Source organism: Hevea brasiliensis, chromosome 9 (assembly GCF_030052815.1).
Source record: "Hevea brasiliensis isolate MT/VB/25A 57/8 chromosome 9, ASM3005281v1, whole genome shotgun sequence".
NCBI lineage: Eukaryota > Viridiplantae > Streptophyta > Magnoliopsida > Malpighiales > Euphorbiaceae > Hevea > Hevea brasiliensis.
Genome location: NC_079501.1, coordinates 27351980 through 27374099, shown reverse-complemented (window position 1 = coordinate 27374099; position 22120 = coordinate 27351980). Strand labels below are relative to the sequence as shown.

General features: G+C 31.3%; 2 protein-coding genes across 6 annotated transcripts; both read left to right on the top strand.

Moving 5' to 3' along the window:
- The first annotated feature begins 397 nt into the window (after positions 1-397).
- LOC110645399 (zinc finger A20 and AN1 domain-containing stress-associated protein 1) lies at positions 398-2219 on the top strand. Of its 5 annotated transcripts, XM_058153602.1 has the most exons (4): positions 398-664; positions 984-1167; positions 1362-1670; positions 1792-2219. In XM_058153602.1, the coding sequence occupies exons 2-4, from the start codon at positions 1026-1028 to the stop codon at positions 1968-1970; spliced, it is 630 nt and encodes a 209-aa protein (XP_058009585.1). In that variant the 5' UTR covers positions 398-664; positions 984-1025; the 3' UTR covers positions 1971-2219. The 5 variants fall into 5 exon arrangements, with proteins under 5 accessions (XP_058009585.1, XP_021654245.2, XP_021654253.2 ...); XM_021798553.2 differs by having other exon boundaries at positions 407-664; positions 1362-2219; XM_021798561.2 differs by having other exon boundaries at positions 408-664; positions 984-1041; positions 1362-2219.
- Positions 2220-10529: 8310 nt separating this feature from the next.
- Positions 10530-20084, top strand: LOC110645390 (kinesin-like protein KIN-UA). Its single transcript, XM_021798541.2, has 19 exons — positions 10530-10960; positions 11312-11412; positions 11549-11671; positions 13036-13221; positions 13431-13652; positions 13782-13938; positions 14657-14806; positions 15268-15356; positions 15607-15810; positions 16115-16261; positions 16444-16578; positions 16676-16807; positions 17563-17701; positions 17816-17908; positions 18084-18209; positions 18347-18472; positions 18919-19062; positions 19299-19427; positions 19522-20084. Exons 1-19 carry the CDS (start codon positions 10771-10773, stop codon positions 19680-19682), a joined length of 2754 nt encoding a protein of 917 aa, XP_021654233.2. The 5' UTR covers positions 10530-10770; the 3' UTR covers positions 19683-20084.
- The last annotated feature ends 2036 nt before the right edge of the window (positions 20085-22120 follow it).

Below are 22120 nucleotides of genomic sequence, written 5' to 3'. Positions count from 1 at the left end.
TCTTCATCAATATAAGGTATTTTGTGACACCTCGAGAACATGCGTAACAGTGAAATGGTTGGTCTCATGTCTCTCACGGAAGAATGGAAACGTGAGAATGAAGCGACGAGCTGGGTTGGGTTAACGGTTAATTAAAGCTGTCGCTTTCCAGAAAGTACTTTTATAATATGTTAATTAATTTTAATAGTTACACCACAAACGGGCCAAATTTACGTAAATACACCCAACCGTTTTGCTCCAACGCTACTTCTTCCACCATACAACTTATAAAAAATTCTAACCGTTCGATCATAAAAGAATAATGTCACGATGAGATTAGGATGAGATCGAACAGCTAAGATTTGGAGTTTATGATAATACAGTGGAACATAATTTATTGCCGACACGAAACCATGGGCTTGCCTTGGAAGCAAACATAAAAACGAAGAAGAGAATGTTTTCTGTTATTTTTTAGCGTTAATAATCGCGTCCAAATTCAGTGTTTTTCTTACTTCCAACTTCAATCTTAGCTTCATCCTCCACCGCCTTCCTTTCCCCTCCTCCTCCGATATCTACTCCTAAAATCGTTTCAGTCTTGCGGTGAATCAAATTTGTAATCCATTGCAATCGGAAAGCAATAGAAAGAAAAGACAGAGAATAGGCTCGAAATTGCGAGTATTATCAGGTAAAAGTTTTAATTTTTTCGATTTTTGATATCTTGATTTTGATTTTTCCAATCAGCATATCTCGGTTTTTGGATTACAGATTCGAATTTCGGATGATATTATTATGGATTTCTTCTTGGCGTTCGCTGATGAAAATTGCCATTTTTTTTTAATTTAAAAAGATAAACTTTATTAGTGTGTGATTTTTAACGGCCGTTGGATCTTTAATCGTGAAGTTTGGACGGTCCAGGTCGGTTAGTCATAAAGAAGTAGTTGACATTATCGACGAATTCTATGAGCTGTAAACCAACATTTAATTGAGGTCCTGGAATTTTGTAGGGTCAACATTGCCCTTATAAAAATGCGTGCTGAACGAGGAATATGTGGGGACATTTGGGTAATTTGGCCAGCTCTCACGCGCACGCGTTTCTTATGTCAATACTACCCTTCGCAAAAGTTCAAATGCCATTGCTCGCCTACGTGTATACTGAAGTCTATTGTTTCTTTAGCAAGCGGTCAGAGGGTAAAATCGGGAATTCATAAAAATATAAAAGTGAATATTTTACCAAACTAATGCAAAAAATATAAGTAATGTTTTTATTTTTTTTTCATTTTTTAATCTAACAATGCATTAAACGATCTCACCAGCGACTCATCGGGTTTATTTCAACGGAAATCAGAAGATTTCAAAACCCTAACCCTCATTTTCTTGTGTAGAAACGAGAGAATTCAAGATGGGTTCTGAGCAGAACGATGGCACAAGCTTTCCTCCCTCTGAGCCACTTCTCTGCGCTAATGGGTGTGGCTTCTTTGGGACGGCCGCGAACATGAACCTTTGCTCCAAGTGCTACCGCGATCTTCGCGCCGAGGAAGAAAAGGCTGCCTCAGCCAAGGCGGCGATGGAGAAGACACTCAGTATCAAATCGAAACAAGAGGATATTATTGCTGATATCCATGATGTGGTGGTGGCTGTTATGCCGGCGTCTTCTAATCCTTTTGTGCCTGTGGCGACCTCTGAATCATCATCTTCATCATCGGTGCCTCCGGTGTCTGCTAATGATCAGGTTCAGCCCAAAGCAGCGAATAGGTGCTTTGGTTGCAATAAGAAGGTTGGCTTGACTGGATTTAAGTGCAAGTGCGGGGGCACCTTCTGTGGGTCTCATCGGTACTCGGAAAATCATGACTGCTCATTTGATTTCAAGGGGGCTGGCCGTAATGCGATTGCTAAGGCGAACCCTGTTGTTAAGGCTGATAAGGTGGAGAGGATCTGATCCTTACTGGATTGGTAATTTGGAATTCACCATGGAGTTTCATTTTCTTTTTTAGGTTTTTTTTTCCTCCAATTATAGATTATCAGTGTTAGTGGGTCAAAGGGTTGGTTTTAATGCTGGTTTGGTTAGTGATTGTGGATGTTTGGGGTTAGGAGGAGCACTGGCTGGATTGGACGGTTGCATTGGGGAGACTTGGGAAGGTTGATTCCATAATAAAATGGATCACTTGGATTGTTTGCTTTTAAATTGCTTTTTAGCATTCCTCTTTTGGTGCTGATAAGAATCTTTGCCACTTCTCTGTGTATCCCATTTCTGTCTATTAATATGCTTGTGCTCTGTTTATATATATATATATATATATATATATATATATATATATATATATATATATATATATATATATATATATATATATATATTACTATATTGTCAGTTCCTCTTTCTTTTTGTTCTATTAAATTGGCATCTCCTGGCATATCTTCTTATCCTGCTCCAATTGAATATTTTTAGTATATAATAATTGATATTTGTATGCTTTGTCCGAGTACTGGAAATGTGGAATTCACACACATTGTTGATTATTTTGTTCCTTTTCCTGGAATTTGATTTTGCCATTTTAAATGGGATTATGTATAATGCCATCTAATCTTTTATCCTATGTCTGTATGTTTTCCACGGATTTGGATTCTCTCATGTTGTGTAAACACGACCTATCATGTTTGCAACCCAACCCTTGAATTTGAAATGGATAGTTGGGATTGTATTGTGTTAACATGACCTGTCATGAGAGGATCTTGATCATTTTTCCATTGTTGTTTCCATTAGGTTCAAAAGACAGCTTTGTTCTATAACTTTTCTCTTTTTCCTTCATACCTGTCCTTGCATTGCCCTCTACTATAGGAGTAGCTTGTTTTTTTGTTAATAGGAAGACTAGAGTATCATTATGATGGGTTTTTCTAACTTCTTAAGTTGGAAGGATCAATAGAATGTGGATTTTGATTGTTGAACAATGCCCGTGGAATAGTGTTATTGGTTGTATTGGAGGTGCTTCTTGGCCTTTTGTCACCTGGCTGGCTATATGAGGGATGGGGATTTGGATGCTAACAAAGGCAAAGTGGAAATGTTTAAACAAAGGAAGACAGCAAGCAATACAATGCAGGAACAAGTTATTCCTGTTTTTTGTCTAACTGAAATTGTTTATAACGGTTCAGATTTTATGAGTTAGATAATGTTGGACGGTTTAGACTGAAAATTTCCCTTGGTTCAAACGGTAGAGGCAGCTGTTCCTGCTTTAGTAATGGGGTCAAGCTCCCTGTGAATTGTGAACAATTTCTTTGGTTTATAATATATTATGGAAGAATAATGTGAGAATCAATTGCATGCTAGTGTTTATTTTTTCTTGTTAAAATAAAGTTTTATAATGTAAATTGATTTTGAGCTTGTGAACTTCTTGCGCAGTATGTTGAGTCTTAGAACTTAATCTTCTATATCAAGAATAATAATTCTGGCCATTAAGAGTGAGTCCTCCGTTTAGGAGCTAGTCTTCTTGTAGAGTTGTCTTATTAAGGTGCTTGAAATGTCTTATTTATTTATTTTACCAAAGGCCTAAGCCCGCAATTGAATTTTATAAAATTTCATGGAATTTATTTTTAAATCTAACATTTTGTGTTTAAAAGGAAAAAAAAATTAATTCTATGATTTGAATTATGTAGAATTAAATATGATTATTATAAATTTCATAAAATAGATGGAATTTTTAAATAAATTTTGTAAAATTTAATTTTTATGATAAAATTACCCATATTTTCATTTTTTTACTTCTTATCCCTTGGAAAATTTAATTTTTCACCTTCTAAATTTGTTGTATTTGTTATTCTAAATTATTTAATTTAAATAGTAATAGATATTATTTTAAAGATAATTATATATAAAATATATATATATATATTATATTTAAATAAAAAATATAAACACACTACTATTATGTTAAGTAAAATAAGTATAATTATAAATTTATTATTTATTATATAGAATTAGTATGTGAAGAATATTTTAAAAAATAAATATAAATGAATCTTAATTTTGTATTTATTTTTAATATAATTATGTAGAATTTAATTCAAATACATGTTTTAAGTTTTAACATATTAAATATGAAATACAAATAAATTCTACTGAAATTTATTAACAAATGAATTCTACATTTTTAAATTTAGCATGCTGAATGGATCAACAAAACCCTGATAAAGATAAGGAAAATGAAAAATTCATAAATTTTGATTTCCTTATCTGAGACGATCGTTGTTTCTATCAAAAACTACTACTTGCCGAGGTATTTTCGTAATTCATTCTTATTAATTACTCGATATCGTCTCATGTTTCAAGCGCAATTAACTTCATATTTCTCTATGGCAATCAGCTCAACCTTCCCATCACTAATCTCGTTTATGGGACGAGAAATCCTTGCATTTTGATAAAATCATATTTGGATTCCTTCATCGAAATTGGTTATACGTCGCCATAAACTGGTCTCCAAGATGGAAGAGCTTAAAAAAACCCATCCGATTGGACTGGCTATGAGCCCAAAACCCCACACACACTTCAGTTTAATGGGCATGAGAGCAAGTTTTGAGGGATGGGAGGGGCCAAGTGTAATGTTCACATGAACCTTATTTTCAAGTTTCAACACCAGTAGCTACTTATAAATATAATTGATCATAAACGTTACAGTAGAGGTGTGCAGCCTTTATTCATGTCATTGTTTTGGACTTGTGGCCTAACTTCCACGGCACTGCCTTTTACCATGTGCCGTGCATACCAATGTATGTAACAGGTTAGGAAAAAGGTCGCAGGCATGAGCCAACCGACCCCTCTTTCCTCTTTAGAGGGATCAAATGATGGTCTAGACACCAGAGGTGCAGCTAACTTCGTTTCTAATGGGGCAAACATGCTAATGCATATAAAAAAAGCCATCCTATAATTTTTCATCTTCTTCTTTTTCTGGGCCTTTTTCTATTATTATCTGAACCTACAGGAAAATCTCAGATCTCATGGCAACATGTCATGGGGCAGAAGAACTACTACCATTTCTGCGCAGCATTTCCATGAACAGCTTGCAAGTTCTTTACTATAATAGAGTGACTTGGATTCTAGGGAACAGATTGCTTTCAGTTACTGTGATTTTATGTGGGAAAGAATCTATGTGACCCCTACAAGACCTTATGAAAACTACTCCTTTTAAGGCACTTTGGAGGAAGAGGACCACAAACTGCGGATAGACAACCGGAGATGTCTTAATCAATAACAAAGTGAACACTGGAGGAAAAATAAAAGCTACCCATAAGGCCTGCATGCCATGGTGGAGCAGACGTGAGGTCACAGACCTTTTCTTTTTTTTGCTTGTGTTATTGTTTGTGTAATGAATTGCACAGTAATGGAAACCTGTATCAAGCTCAGCATTTCACGTCTTCCTTTTGATCAAGCTTCCTCAACTTTAGAAATTTAAAAGATAAAAGATGAGAATGAATTGACTTTAGGCAAATAATTGAAGGAGGTCATTATGAAAGAAAAAAAAAAAAAAAAAAAAGGAATATCATCCCATTGCTCAATTCGTACCCATCAATGGACCATAGCTTCTTCTTGGACCATCTGATGTTGTTTATGTACTCAAACCATTATCACTTGCATGATAATTTGTACAATCTATTTGCTACATGCCCCATAAATGCATTTGATTTTTCACTAATTTTTTTTAACATTTAAAAGAAATTTTAAAATAAAAAAAAAATTCTGAGGTTATTTTATTTTATAAATAATCACCATTAAGTAAATTAATAATGATTGTTTTAATAATAAAACTACTAAAGTGTAAAAAAGTAAAAAAAAAAAAATAAAGAAATGATTATATGAATAAATAAAATAAAACTTAGAGCTTCACATAGATTGTTGCAAAACAAAAACATTCTGCATTTCCTTCAAATTATGTTTTCTTTTTTTAAAAAAAAATCTTTATTATTTGTTTCATGAAAAATAATTTATATATGAAAAATATTTTTTATTTTTTATTATTTGATTATAATGATAAATTAATAATGTATATTTATTTTATATATATATAAATATTTTTATATTTTAATAAAATTATTAAAAACTAAAAAAATGATAAATAACTTTTTTTATTTAAAAAATAAAAAATCATTCTCTTCAAAAATAATGTTCTAAACATTAAAAAAATATAAAAAAATACTTTTTAAAAAAATATTTTTTATGAAATAAACCAAATCTAAGCTCACAAAGCTTTAGACATATTATTGTGTACAAGAAAAACAATCCTATTTGCTTTATCTATTTATTTGGTTGGCATCTCGTTCTTCAATGCTCTCTCAACTACTCCCATAAAACATCAGCCCAGTTTTCCATTGTAAATGGTACAAGAATAAATTGAGTCATAATTTTTGGCCAGTATAATCACCATAAAAGAATTCCCTTTTTTATACTTTTTCAAAGGATAACAACCATTAATGGCACAAAAGTAGAAGAAAAATAAAATAAAATAAAATAAAAGAAGTAATCACCATTCTCCTGTGAAAAAATTATTGGTTTTCTTTTTTTTTTTTTTTGGTCATGTTGAGGTTGAGGATGAGAGGGTCCTAAAAAAATAGACATGTCAACTAACCAGAGTTCAAGTGTTAAATCACAAGCATTCTTTACTATTACATTAAGTTTTTAATTTGGTTAGGTGACTGATCGAACCTCTATTTCCACTTTAAAAATTGCCCAACAAATTGCAATCTCCTCAAACTTTGATTTGCTCTTCCCATCTTCTTCTTCTTCATCATCATCTTCATAATCTTTCAACTTAATGAATTAGCAATTCAATACCAAATCTAATGATTATTGATGGGTGCGAAACGGTTTTTGAATCAAATCTTAAAACCAACAATTCTCGTTCAGATTAACAGATTGAAGAGTGTTATTGTTGTTACTGGAGTGAGATTTGACTTAAGAAGAATTGTAAAAGTAAATGAATCGACAATCTCAAAAGCTAGCTAATAGCATAAAGGGGAGGATTGTCAAAGTCTTTTACCTTAAGAATTACTCTAACATCAAAGATGACAACTATAAATTAGTAATATGGAAAAATATGCTAATTTGATCCTCCGTTATAGTTTAAAACTCGATTAAGTTCCTATAAATATGATTTTGTTTGCAGAGGAAGAATAAATCTCCATCTACTTCTATTAATTATTTTTTAGAAGTTATATTGTCTATAATTATCTGTTGCTTTTAGATTATGAAAGAATATTAATTATTTTTTTAATATAATAATTATTTGTATAATTTTCTAAATTTCATTTTAACGCATTCGTCTCTCTTTTAACTAGGTGAGATAAAAGATAATTTAATTAAATTAATAAATATTTTATTATAATTTAAGTGATTTAATTGCTTAATTATCGTGAAAAACTTTAAACGACATAGAGGTAGTATATACTTAAAGAGAAAAAATTAAGGGTGACAATTCGGATTGATAAGTCATATTCGTGTCGTGTCAATACACGATACGAATACGATTAAGATTGACACGAACATAACACAATTAATAAATTATATCAAAAATTTAAACATGAACAAGACCATATGAATTGACTTTAAAAATTTAAAAGATAAAAGATGAAATTTAATAAATTTAAATTTAATAAATTTAATTATATTGTCTATAATTATTTGTTGTTTTTAAAATATTAAGGAGTATTAATTATTTTTTTAATATAATAATTATTTATATAATTTTTTAAATTATATCTTAACACTTTATCTCTCTTTTAATTAATTGAGATAAAAAAAAATAATTTAATTAAATTAATAAATATTTTATTATAATTTAAGTAATTTAATTATTTAATTATCTATAAAAAAAAACTTGAAATGAGATATAGAGATAGTGTATACTTAAATAGAAAAAATCAAATTGATTTGACTGCAGAGTAATTAAAAATTAGTGTATAAGTAATGTTAAAGACTTAGGCTCAAGTCCCAACTCTCGTGTTAGGTACATTTTATTTTATTTTAAAGTAAGCTAATGTACACTTGGTTCAATTTAATTGGATGAATTGGTTCACTAATTATTCAGTCATTCAACTCCGATTTTCAAAATAAAAGAGGTTCAAACTTGAACCAGATTAGTTATTAATCTAATTCTCAACTAAATCAATTTAATTCTAACAAAAATTGATTATAACTGAAAATTGTTATATGGGTTAGATATCACTGGAGTTCCAATTTGCAGGTGTGGGCTTGCTTGTTCTGTTATATGGGGACTTCAGATTATACATATATATATATATTGAAAATCTCAATGGTATTTTTATATTTTTGAATTTCGTTCATCCTTTCTATTTTGTGACATTTTAGGTTGGATTTATTTATTAGTATTAAATCTTTGATATGATGGCGTTTTCAAATTTTTGGTAATTTGCTTTTCTCAGCCTTCTGAAATCACTGCACAGATTCAACTAGAGAACTGAAGCCGTTGCGAATGATAAAAGCAATAACAGTGGCAGAAACCGCCAGCTTTGCTACTTCTTCTATTTGGTATTTAAAAATAAAAAATAAAAAATAAAAATGAAAGAAAACAAAAACAATTAGACTTAATTGATCAATTGGGTCTCACTTTTTTATATTAATTTTTTTTTATCACATTTCATGCTCTTATAATATTCAGATATATTATATGTATAGAATATAAAATTTATATATTTGTTTTGTGTGTATAAGAATTCTTAATCAATTTAAAAAAAAAAATTTAAATATATCAAAATTAATGCACTATACATAATAAAATTATAAGAAGTTTTAGAATTAGTAATAATAATTTTTACTATAAAATATATAAAATTTATTGTCATAAGTTTATGACAATAACATATGAATTGTTATATATTATGACAATAACATATGAATTGTTATATATTAGTACTATAAAATTATGATCATATATATTTTATAATAAAATTTTATTTACTATAAAAAATAATTATTAACAATAATAATTATTACTGCAAAAAATTTTCAAGGATAACAATAATTGTTCTCATATCTTTTTTATATATCATTAATAATGATTATTAATATTATTACTGTATGTTAATTTTATATATAGATAACAAAATTATTATTATTATTGTAAAATTTTTACTATTAATTTTAATATTTATTATAGTATATAAACTTACTTTTGAAAAATATATATGACATTCCCTTTTTGGCACCTTTGAATTTGAATGTTTTGTATGTTAGAACTCATAAGTAACAATGAATTTGAAAATTTCATATCCACTGCTGCTTTGCTCTTTCCCATGCAAAAGCTCTTTCTCATGATTTGCTTCTTTGTGCCAAAACTTTTTGAAATTTCTCTTGCCTTTGTCCCATTTAGGATTGCCTCTATTCTAATGATTTTTTTTTTTCTCTTTTTTTTTTTTTATTTAATTTTATGATAAAATTTATTTTATTTATAAATAAATTTTATGATAAAATTTATTAGTAAATAAATTTTTATTTAATATATTTTATATTAAATATGAAATTCATTTTAAATGAAATAAATTTTATATTTAAAATACAATAAAATGATATGTAATAAGAAAATAATTTTATCACTTGAAATATATATTATTTTAAATTTAAAATTTATTTATAAATTATATCAATTTTGATGAAATTTAATTTAATTATAATAAATTTTTATTAAAAATTTTACATAAAATTTCATTTAAATTAAATAGTAAAATTTTAAATTATAAATAAATTTCATAAAATTTTATAAAATTTATTTATATCAAACACTGTAAAAGTAATTTCTTAGAAAATTTTAGTTGAAATCCATTTTTTTTAAGAACTTTCTGTGACTGTAATATATATAACAATATTCAATTTAACCTACCAAAATTATATTATCAGATTAAATCATTAAATACATATAAGAAAATGCATTGAATTTTAATGTGTACGTGTCAATTTACGATTTAATGTGGCCGGTGATAGCGCATACATTATTATATTCTTAATTATGTCCCACACTTAATGTTCACTTAAAATATTGAATAATCTGCTTAACTTATACATTTATTTTAATTATATGAATTTAAGTCTCTATGTATACTGGATCTTGTACATGTCAAATCTGAAGCTCGACTGATCACTGATGCTTATATAAATTTATTTTTCTTTAATTTCTACGAACTGTTGGAATTAATTAATTATCAATTATATCTTATTAATTAATTATAATTACCAAGTTGATTACAAATATATAATTTATTAGCTTTTGTAAATGATGATGTTGATTTGTTAATTACCCCTTCAATCATTTAAGAATCATGTGGCTGTGAAGTTGATCAATTTCACAGCCGTTGGAAGTTACGGGCTCAGCGAGAAAGCGTTTGAAAGGGTAATTAAGCAACTTAGCGCACCCACCGCCGTATTTTTAAACGCACCGTCGCGATAAATTACAAAACGAACATAATAATCTTGAGCAGGGGTGTTTCCGTAATTTTATATTCACAAAAAATAAAAAGCGGGGCGGGGACTTATAAATGTGGGACCCACAAAATTCTGACTTAACCTTTACTACTACGGGTACCAGACCACACCCACCACCTCCACTCTCCACCTCCGCCCTCTTCTTCGCTCTACTTCCGGATTTATCTGTGCTCGTTTCCTCTCCCTCTCGCTTATCGTTTTCACAACGCTAAACATTTATTATTTCCTCGGGAACCAAAAAGAAAAAACAACCTGAAGCAGCTGTTCCTTTCATTCTTCCATTGACCTTATGATAGCTTCGTTTCATTTGCACTATGGCCGCTACAGGTTTTGGTAATTTCAGAAATGGCACTCACGGCACTAGGGCCTCTCTCAATAGTAGCACCAAAGCCTCCCTCAACTCAAATCCCAAGAATTCTTCTCTTAAATCCAAGTCCTTGAACAGTTCCGGCTTCCGTAAAAGCGCTCCTGCTTCTCTCGGCGCCGCCAAGGACGATGCTGGAGGTTTGTAAATGCTTTCCTTTTTTTTTTTTTGTTTTGTTAAATCACTGAGATCTCGTGTTATTTTTGTTTTGGAATTTTCATGAGGAAGTTTGAATGCTAAGTAGTTGCGAAGATAGAACATTGCATTATTGGAAATTTGAATGTTTTCTTAGTTTTAACAGCTTCTTTTAATTGCTTTGAACTGAGAATTTGAATTCTGCTGCCACTTTTTCTTCTCGGAGTTGTGAGAATTACATTGCGAAAACTGCTTGGCTATCGCACAAATGTAGATCATCGCAAATTTTCTAATGATGCATTTTTTGTCGATGCTTGAAACGGATGAATTGTTTTTTTAATGTTGTGTGCGTGTAGTTCCTGGAAGAGTTAGGGTAGCTGTGAGATTGAGGCCACGAAATGCAGAGGAAATGGTGGCAGATGCTGATTTTGCTGATTGTGTAGAATTACAGCCTGAGGTATCTTCACACAGTTTTAACTAAATAGCATTCTCCTTTATAAATTTTGGCTCACCAAATGATCTCTCTCTCTCTCTCTCTCTCGCTCTGTCTCTCTCTCTCTCTCTCTCTCTCTCTCTCCCCTACATGCTTTTAGGTTAAGAGGTTGAAGCTTCGGAAAAACAACTGGGACTCAGATACCTATGAGTTTGATGAAGTGCTCACTGAGTTTGCATCGCAAAAACGTGTTTACGAGGTTGTAGCAAAGCCTGTTGTAGAGGTAAATCTGGATTTTGTTTGTATTACAAGTTCTTGGATTTCTTACATCAACTTTCAAAATTCTTGGTAAATCATTTAGTTGTTTGTATTCAGTTATTTGATTGCTAGCACATAGGTGGGGTTTTCACTGGTTAATATAAAAAACTAGGTTTTTGCCACTCTTTTCATTGACAGAATGTCGTCCATTGTTTCCTATTCTATGCCATTGATCAAAAGCAATAATTGTCATTTGCCTTATTGATTACATTACATTTTCATTCAACTGCATGATATAGATATACCTAGGTTCATTTTGACTATTGCATTCATATACAATAAGGCATCAATGGAGTCAAAGGGCAGATTCTTTTAGAGCAAATAAATAAGAAATCCCCAAGAAAAGCAATTTATGGCAATGGTTAGATGAGTTATTCAACATTAAATCAATAAATCAGAGGAAAGAAGTTAATGTTCTAAAATTTTTGTGATAGTAGATCTACATATAATTTTTGTTTATATTTTGATATCTTTGAACATAATGAAGGCACTATGATTCCAGAATAAAGAAAGGGCACTTTAATTCCTTTCCCATCTCCCTCTAGAATTTTATTCCCTTCTTTTATTTTGAATAAGTTGTTTCCATTATGAACAGAAATTGAAGTGGTCATCTGTTATTAATAGCAATCAAGCAATGTTCTATTTAATTATCACCTCTTCAATTAGGTTAAATTGAGAGTAATATAATTGAACTTATTCTATGATTCATTCAAACCAATCCTGCCTACATCAGCTCAAACTTGTTCTACCAACTTCAAATCCAAGTAGAAATTGGCACCCAAGTCGTGTTCCTGTTAATACTTCACTTATGAAGTGGAGGAAGTCGACTCAGTAAGGGAGAATTGAATAATGCATAACAAGGGAACTTCACAGTCCTGGGCAGAAATCCAGGGTGCCAACTTATGTTTTAGTTTGTATGATTGCAAGTCTACTTGGCCTAAAGGGAGAGTTACTGTAACAACATTGCTATTGCCAAGCATGCCAAAGTAGTACCTCTGAAGTTATTAGATTAATTGAATCTCCATTGTGCTATCATTCCAAATAATCTACTCTTGTTTGCTTCTCCTTCTTCCACTTGTCCCCTTGAGTTTGACCACCTTAGATTATTCATTTCTGATAGAATTCAGATTGTATTCTGGCAACAAATGCATATTTTAAATGCTTTCGTGTGAAATTCATTAATGGTTTTCACCTTTCCTTTGCGTCATAACTTGGAAATTTAAACAAAGTATGCATTGTATGCATGTGAGAGTTTAAATGCGAGTCTCCTTTCTTCCAACGCCATCTCAGACTCCAATTGGTATGCCTACTTGTAAATTGTGTCTGCAGAGTGTTTTGGATGGATACAATGGGACAGTGATGGCATATGGGCAGACTGGTACTGGTAAGACATATACTCTTGGACGACTTGGAGAAGAAGATACAGCTGCTCGTGGAATAATGGTCCGTGCCATGGAGGATATTTTAGCAGATGTTTCTCAGGAGTCAGATTCTGTCTCAGTCTCCTATTTGCAGGTTCTTGGTCATTAAACCAAATCTTCATCTTATGATTCTGATATAATAATTTGTTTTTGTTTTTGTTTAATATATATGCTAAATTATGGTTTTCTAATTGGTAAATTATTTTTTCAAATGACTAGAATGGCCACGTATGTCTAATATATATGTGTGTGTATATATATATATATATATTTTTTTTTTTTTTTTTTTGAAAAAATGTGCAGTTATATATGGAGACTATACAGGACCTCCTTGATCCTACTAATGATAACATTTCTATTGTGGAAGACCCAAAAACTGGAGATGTTTCACTACCAGGAGCTAGCATAGTTGAAATTAGGGATCAGCAGAGTTTTGTGGAACTATTACGTTTAGGAGAAGCACACCGCTTTGCTGCAAATACGAGATTGAATACTGAATCTTCTCGTAGTCATGCTATTCTGATGGTGAACTAAATGATATTTTCCTATTTTATGATTTAGTTCTTTTGAAGAAGCTAAGAACTCAATAGAAATTGCTAGAGCTTTTGCATGTCTATTTGAGTAAAACATTAATAGATGTCTAAAATACTGTAGGTGCATGTAAAGAGGTCTGTCAAGGGAAGAGAGTCTGCTCTTTCAAGTGACAATGGCAACAACTCCCACATGATTAAAAGTCTGAAGCCTCCAGTTGTTCGGAAAGGCAAGCTTGTTGTGGTAGATCTTGCTGGTTCAGAGCGTATTGATAAGTCTGGTATGTTGGATGCAATGCAACATGGTGTTATGAACAGTTCCCACTCCCATCTTTTTTTATAGTCTCATGATTGTTTTCTTCTTTTTTGACTTATTTTTCATCTTTTTACTCATATGGAAATCTCTACTATTTTTCTCAGAATGTCTATATGTTACTAGCACATGTTGATGAATTTTTCTCTCTTTCCTTCTGCTGTTAGCAGCTGGATATAGCTATGTGATCTTGCAAAATGTAGAAAAAGCCAATGGATATTGTACTCGTTTAACATGATTAATTCTGAAATGTAAACACTAATTCATTTATTGTCAGCAAATGGATCTATAATTGAGTCACAAGTATGATCAACTGTAGAGAATAATTGGATTGTAAACAGAACTGTTGCTCAGAGTGCTTTCATAACACCTTCCCTGTACAAAAATTAAAAAAAAAAATAATCTGAAACAAAGAATGAGTGTCTCCCTTCCTCTTGGCAATAGAATGCTTTAATAACACCTTCCCTTTACAAAAATTAAAAAAAAAAATCCAAAACACAATGAATAATTCTACCTTCCTCCTGGCAATATTGTTGTGTGCCCAGGATGAAGTAGGTAAAGGATATCCCTCTTTTTTGTTTTTCTATTTTCACTTCTATTTTGCATTTTTTGTATAAAAATTATGTATTAGGTATCAAGTTTGCATTCACATTTTGAGGTTCGTTTACTTATTCACTATTTGGCAGGAAGTGAGGGGCACACGCTAGAGGAGGCCAAATCTATTAATCTCTCCTTGAGTGCACTAGGGAAATGCATTAATGCACTGGCAGAAAATAGTCCACATGTCCCAGTTCGTGATTCAAAGCTTACTAGATTGCTTCGAGATTCATTTGGAGGTAATATATTTACGTACAGATTGCAGAGAATTACTTTTTTTTTCCTTTCTTGTATCTGGGTGTTTGCTGGATTGTGCATGGAAATATTTTGTCTGTTCTTCTAATGTAATTAAATATAGCTGAGTATTGCCAACTATGGGTTCTTTCAGCCTTTTTAAAGGACATGAAAATGGGTGATTGGATTATAGGCACTTTCATTGAATTAAAGGGCTATATATTGGATATATAATCATTGTCTTTAGGCAATCATGTCTACAATATGTGTTGGTTTCATATAAAAGTAGAAATGCAGAGAGCAACAATTTGTAAAGTTTTCATGCTTGGCAATTTTTAGCAGTGCCTTTTACAAAATATGTTTCTGTTATCTGGCTTTGTTATTATGAAATGGCATCTGAGCAAATGAATTTACAAAAGTGAGGCAGTATTTTTTCTTGGTGTCTGAATTCTTAAAATTTTAACAGGGACAGCAAGAACTTCACTGGTTATTACTATTGGTCCATCCCCACGTCATCGAGGAGAGACAGCAAGTACTATAATGTTTGGACAAAGGGTAAATACTAAAGTCACTGACTTATATTTTTATTTTTTTTTTACTGCAGTGCTTTGAGATGCCATTTTAGACAATTCGATGCAATTGTGATAAACCATTGTTTTTTCTATTATCATCACATTTAATTTATGCCTCGACTTCCTTTACTTGTCCATAGTACACAATAATGCTCTCCTTTATTTTGTTTTATTTTAATTTGTTATTATCATTCATTAATTTTTTAAAATTTTCTCCAATATGCTAATCATAGGCAATGAAGGTGGAGAATATGTTGAAATTAAAGGAAGAATTCGATTACAAAAGTTTGGCTAGACGGCTAGATATACAATTGGACAAACTCATTGCAGATCATGAAAGGCAACAGAAAGCATTTGAGGAGGAAATTGAAAGAATAACAATAGAAGCACAAAATCAGATTTCTGAGGTTGAAAGGAACTATGCAGATGCATTAGAGGTAAGTTTTTATATCAGTAAATGAAGTATCAGTTTTTGTGTGGGTGGATAGGTTGGTTCTTGAGGTAGAAAGAGAGACAAAGAATTGCTTATTTCAACTTCTATTAAAATTGTGGTTCTTTGTTCATATTGTACTCATAATGCTATAATACCTTAAATATTATTGGCATTAAAGTGTTTGCTGAAATGCCTTTGATTTAGTTGCCCCTTGGAATTCATTTTGCTAATTCTCATGCTTGGTATCGTGCTTGACTCCACGTAATAGCTAACTGGGCATGTATTTGAATTTTCATTCCTTTTTGTAGAAAGAAAGAGTAAAATATCAGAAAGAGTGTATGGATTCAATAAAGAAGCTAGAAGAGAAATGGATGATGAACCAGCAAAGACATGCTAGTGATGAAAACATGGTTGGACTCAAAGATGATGGCTCTGATGTGACTTCTAAGGGAGAGGTAATTCTATAATATTGTGCAACTTTTGAGATTTCGTGGTCTGTAATATTGGTCCAATGGTGTTAAGATGACAATTAACTAGGGTTGGAACACTTTTCTAACAAGCAACTGCTAGAAACTTCACCTCTTTGGTTGTTGAATAGACAATTTTTAGTCTTCAACGTCTCACTTGTGGCGCACAGGATTCTGGGGTAGCTGTGGTGGAGGAAGTTGCTGAGATAAAAAAATTGCTTCAGAAGGAAGCACTCTTGAGGAAGGCTGCCGAAGAGGAAGTTGATAACCTTAAAAGTGAGCTAGCTCAATCAAAGAAGTCAGAGGTACGTTTTGGTCTCTCAGCAATTTTTTGCCCTCTTATCTCTTTGGCATCTCTAGTCTGTGTTGGTGTCACATGGAACTTTGACTTTGGTGTAATAGGCATTGGGAAATTCTGAGGTTTCAAATCTAAGCAAGATGCTGGAAGATGAGGCACGCCAGAAAGAAAAACTTGAAGGAGAAATAGCAATGCTACAAAGTCAGTTGTTACAAATAAGTTTTGAGGCTGATGAGGTATGCTTCCTTGGAAATGTTAGTACATTGTGGCTTAGTGAAAACATTAGTTGCTTCTAAGAGAGATCCTCCAATACCGTGTAACAAGGAACCTGGAATTCTATCGTACTCTGATCCGGACAGCAAGGGAACTTCATATGAGAATTACATTTAAGTATTTACTGCAGGATCAGCACTAGGATTTATGAGCAGGGGCTTGATGCCTAAGAAATTCTAATGTGAAGCTTAGAATCTTTATTTTTTTATCCTCTTTGCACAGTAAAACCAGATCTGAAATTCTGCAAATAATTGCAGATTTCAGCCACTCAAATCCTGTCTTTCTCTTCCAGATTTCTTTAGTTCTACCATTTTCAGATTTGATATTTTTTCATAAAAACTCTTCTTAGCTGTCCTGCATCAGATGTATTCTTTAAATAGCAATTAGATTGGAAATCATAACTTTTATGGAATAGATTGTTGTTGAGTGCTCTCACAGTTTTTTCAGATTGAAGATGTTAATATGCCAAATTCTCCATAAGTGATAGATGTTGAGAATTGACCCTGCAATACTGCAGGAGTAAGCAGCCTTTTTTAAACTAAAGAAATCAGTGATCAATGATAGATTTTGCCTATTGTGATATGTTAGGGTTAAAAATTTTAGGCATTCTTATTGTTAGCCAATGAGTGATCACCTATAATGTTATGTGCATAGCACATGTAAAAATGTGACCACTTGATGTCTAAATTCTGAAGCCTGATTATTGTGTGTCTTTTAGACAAGAAGAAGACTTGATAAGGGTTGGTCTGAGAAAATTCATGGTGGTTTAGATTCTCAAATGTCTCAGTTAAGACATCCACAGCTGAATGACACAGGAAATGGGGAGAAGGCTTCAATAGCTAAACTCTTTGAACAAGGTAGTTGTTGGTTCTTGACTCTTGCTATTTATTTATTTTAATGTGGTTGTATAATTTAACTTAATGGATGTCCTTTGCTAATTTCTTCCCCTAATATGATCCGATATTTTTCAGTTGGATTGAGTAAGATCCTATCATTGCTTGAATCAGAAGATGCTGACGTGCGAATTCATGCTGTGAAAGTTGTAGCAAATCTAGCAGCTGAAGGTTCCTTTCTAACTTTTTCAGCTATGCGCTTCTCTTAACCTCTTCCAGTTTTATCCCAGATCAGTCGGAATTGTACTAGTATTGATCATATGTAACTGCTGCAGTTTAGGACAATAAGAGCTTGCAAGTCTTGCTTATCTGCCAGTATTGATGTGAAAATTCCTGTTTTATACAGAAACAAACCAAGAGAAGATTGTAGAAGCTGGTGGTCTTACCTCTCTGTTGACGCTGCTAAGAAGCTCTGAGGATGAGACCATACATCGAGTAGCAGCTGGTGCAATTGCCAATCTTGCAATGAATGGTAAGTATTGCATCCATTACTTGATTCATTCTGTCCTATATGAAGATCCAGTTAAAATTATTGCTATTTTTCTCAGTGGGTACTTTTGCATCTGATTTTCATCTTCCATGTATGACATCTTTTGATTTTCCAATCAGAAACCAACCAAGAGCTCATAATGACTCAAGGGGGCATTCGTTTATTGTCCATGACAGCAGCCAATGCTGAGGATCCTCAAACACTTCGAATGGTTGCTGGAGCCATAGCCAATCTTTGTGGAAATGGTAAAGTTCTTGATAAATTTCAATTTTTATTCTGCCAAGTTGTAACTCTTCTGCTTCCTGAGTGTCAAAATTTTAAGTTTCATTTGGGTTTGCTGGCTTTTGTCCAGCATGAAAAAAATGGGTGCAAAAAATTATATTAGTCATGTTTCCTGGTGTAAATATTGAGGCTGTAATAGTGCATTAGGTTAGAGAATTTCTCTCCAATTTTCCACTCCATTTTGTTTGTATCTGTTGTTGAAAGATAACTGTTAAACTGTTGATAGTTAATTGGGATATGAGGCTCAAAACTAATTATTTTCTTCTTCTCCTCCTCCTCCTGAATTAGGCTTAGCAGCACAGATCCTTTCATGTGTGGTGGTAGTGATGTTACCAAATATTGTTATCTAGTCTTTTAATTACATATACCTGTGACCTGTAACTAATTACTACGAAGTTGAATTGTCCAGATAAGTTACAAATGAAGCTAAGAGGTGAAGGCGGCATCAAGGCTTTGCTAGGAATGGTTAAGTGCAGGCATCCTGATGTTCTTGCACAAGTTGCTCGTGGAATAGCAAATTTTGCAAAATGCGAGTCAAGAGCATCAACTCAAGGTATTACTTTAGAAAAGAGGCTTTATTGAAGTTTGTCAGCGTTGCTGTTTGTAATCTACATAATTGTCTCTGCTTGTCATGCAATTAAATGTTAAACAAACATTAACATTTTCCCATTAAGTTTGCAACTTCACATCTAGTCTTGGTTTGTGCCATGTTGAATTCCAAATTTGAATATCTGGTTAAAAATGATACTTATGTGAGGTCTACTATTGAACAAGTATTAAATGGTGCAGGAACTAAGAATGGAAAGTCTCTTCTGATTGTGGATGGTGCTCTTCCATGGATTGTACAGAATGCTAACAATGAAGCCTCACAAATCAGGCGCCATATAGAGCTTGCACTTTGCCACTTAGCACAACATGGTAAGTTTGCTTCTTTTTATAGATATTGAATAAGCTGATCTGTCATTGAATGTCATCAGAAAGCCAAGATGGCTTTGATTTTACTAAATTGCAGAAGTAAATGCCAAAGACATGATTAGTGGAGGTGCATTATGGGAATTGGTTCGCATCTCGCGAGACTGTTCAAGGGAAGATATAAAGACTCTTGCACATCGAACCCTAACCTCTAGCCCTACATTTCAAGCTGAATTGAAGCGACTACGTATAGATTATTGATGAAGTTGTAGAGATAGTGGAAGTGGCTTACTGTTTTGAATATTTAGAAAAGAGCACATCAGCTTAAATTATTTTGTTTATTATTTTTTTTAACTGAAGCTTAAATTAGTTTCCTGTGGGATTATTGATCTCTCCTTCTGACAAGAGCAAGCAGGAAGAGTTACTGCTGTTCCTCTTGAAATTTTATTATCAAGGGGGTTTGAGTCTCCAATAGTGGTCCTTCTATTTGTTGATTAACTATGTATCAACCCTAGTGAGTCCATATTCCCGTGTAGTTTGTAGTTAGTGTATAAATTTCTTTGTATATGAATTAAATAGAGAGACACTAGCGTTCTAGCATTTCTTGTAAAGAACCAAAAAAAAAAAAATCAGATTTTGATATTTGGTGAATGTTCTATGTAATTCAGGATTTCAGTTTCTCACTTCAGTGCTGCTTTGCTTAAACTGAGCCGATGTGATAAGGTGTAAGCGTGAATTTTTGGAGGAAACTACATTTTAGCTGTTATAAATTACAGGCTGATGTTCGTCTGGACTCTTGTTTAGAGCTATTCAGTAAAATCTAGAAATAGCCACTTGCTGGCTTCTTTGGACAAGTGAGTGAATGATGTTACACGTAGGCTGCATTCACAAGTCCAAGTTCTTGTCATAATAGCATTTATGGCGTATTTATTATGAAGTGTCATCATATCATATGAAGATGCTGGTTGATTTTAATAAGGTTTAGGCTGTGTTTGCGTTGGAGGGAGACAAAAAGCATGGGAGGCCACTCATACTCCGCCACCGATTTGTGCTTTAAACTCTTATAAAGCCTCAGCATTTATTGCTTCTATTTCAGCTTCTAGACAAGAAGATGAGGAAACAAGAACAAGCTTTCAGCCTTAAGATTTATGAGACTTGCTCATTTCAAAGACGAAACAAGAGCAAGAAGACTTGGAATCCAATTTGAATTGTACATGCCTTTTCTTATCCTCGCACAATCAGACTACAAATTTGGCGAAACCAGGTCCCCAAGTAAACAGTTACACCTTAATTCTAATCAGAACATGAGTTGGCACATCGTCATTGTTAATTCCTATCCATCGCCCATTACCAGTTGAATATATATATATATATATATATATATAAAGCATGTTAAATTTTTTTAAGAGATTGCTATGTGGCATTTCAAAAAGACAGCTTGCCATGTAATATTCAAAAGAGAGCTTGTCATATACCATTATGAATAACGAAGCTAAACTTTTTTAACAGTCTGCTATTTTGTAGTATTCCTAGATGAGAAATTGTCCTGTGGTATTACAATGATAAATTATTTATTAAATATAATTAATACTTTTTTATTATTAATATTATTTTTTAAATAATATTTAAAGATAGTATTTAAATATATTAAATTTTTTAAATATAGTAAGAGAACATAAAGAATTATTTTATACCTTCAATAAATTTTTTTATTATTTTTATTATGAAATTATTATTTAAAAATTTAAGAGATTAAAAATATAATCTAAATGAAAAGTTAAAAAAAAATAGATATTGACCTTATTTATAATTAGTATGTATTATTTTTTTAATTAATAATTTAAATTTCTTTTATTTCACATTCTTAAAATTAATTAATGCATAATAATAATAATAATAATAATAACAATAATAATAATTATTATTATTATTATTATTATTATTAATAAATTAAACTTGACAAGTAAATGAGAAAGTTTTATTGTTATAAAAATTAAATTTGAATGCTTTTGCTATATTTTTTAATTAAATAATATTAATAATAAAATTAAATTTTTATTTAAAAAGTTTCATTTGTTTGCCTGTATAGAGTAAGCTACATGAGACGTTTGACACATTTCAAATATTTTTTCTTTCATCAAGTGTTTTCTTTTCATTTAATTACTTTAGAATTTATTTTATTTTATTTTATTTTTTTATTATTTCTTTCAAAATTATTGATTTCTATTCTCAAAATTTATTAATTATTTTGTTGATTTTTTATTCCTATATAATTTTACTTTCCAAATAAATTTCTATGTAATTAAGTAATTAAAGAAAGCAATTTTTTTTTGTCACAATATTGATTTCCATTCAATTATCAATAATAACAATAATTATTAATATTATTATTTAAAATAAAAATAAAATTTAGTTTAATATGTAACTATATTTATTCAATTAAATTTGAATATTACAAGTTTCATATATATATATATATATATATATATATATATATATATATATATATATATATATATATGCGCTAAGTTTTCTTTTGAAGCCATGATTTACTAAGTCATAAAAAAATAAATTTTTTTATAATATTATTATATTAATATTTTATATTTTTAATTAATCATAATTAATTTATAATTTAATTAATAAAAAATATTTTATTATAATATTAATTATTGTTAAATGGACTTGACTCTTAATTA

Excerpts from the sequence above, each read along its gene's own strand:
- LOC110645399 (XM_021798553.2), top strand. The coding sequence starts at position 1,026 with ATGTGGGGACATTTGGGTAATTTGGCCAGCTCTCACGCGCACGCGTTT. Across the intron at positions 1,168-1,361 it reads CTTTAGCAAGCGGTCAGAGG|AAACGAGAGAATTCAAGATG; the intron begins GTAAAATCGGGA and ends TTTCTTGTGTAG.
- LOC110645390 (XM_021798541.2), top strand. The coding sequence starts at position 10,771 with ATGGCCGCTACAGGTTTTGGTAATTTCAGAAATGGCACTCACGGCACT. Across the intron at positions 16,808-17,562 it reads TAAGTTTTGAGGCTGATGAG|ACAAGAAGAAGACTTGATAA; the intron begins GTATGCTTCCTT and ends TGTGTCTTTTAG. Across the intron at positions 17,909-18,083 it reads AGCAAATCTAGCAGCTGAAG|AAACAAACCAAGAGAAGATT; the intron begins GTTCCTTTCTAA and ends TGTTTTATACAG.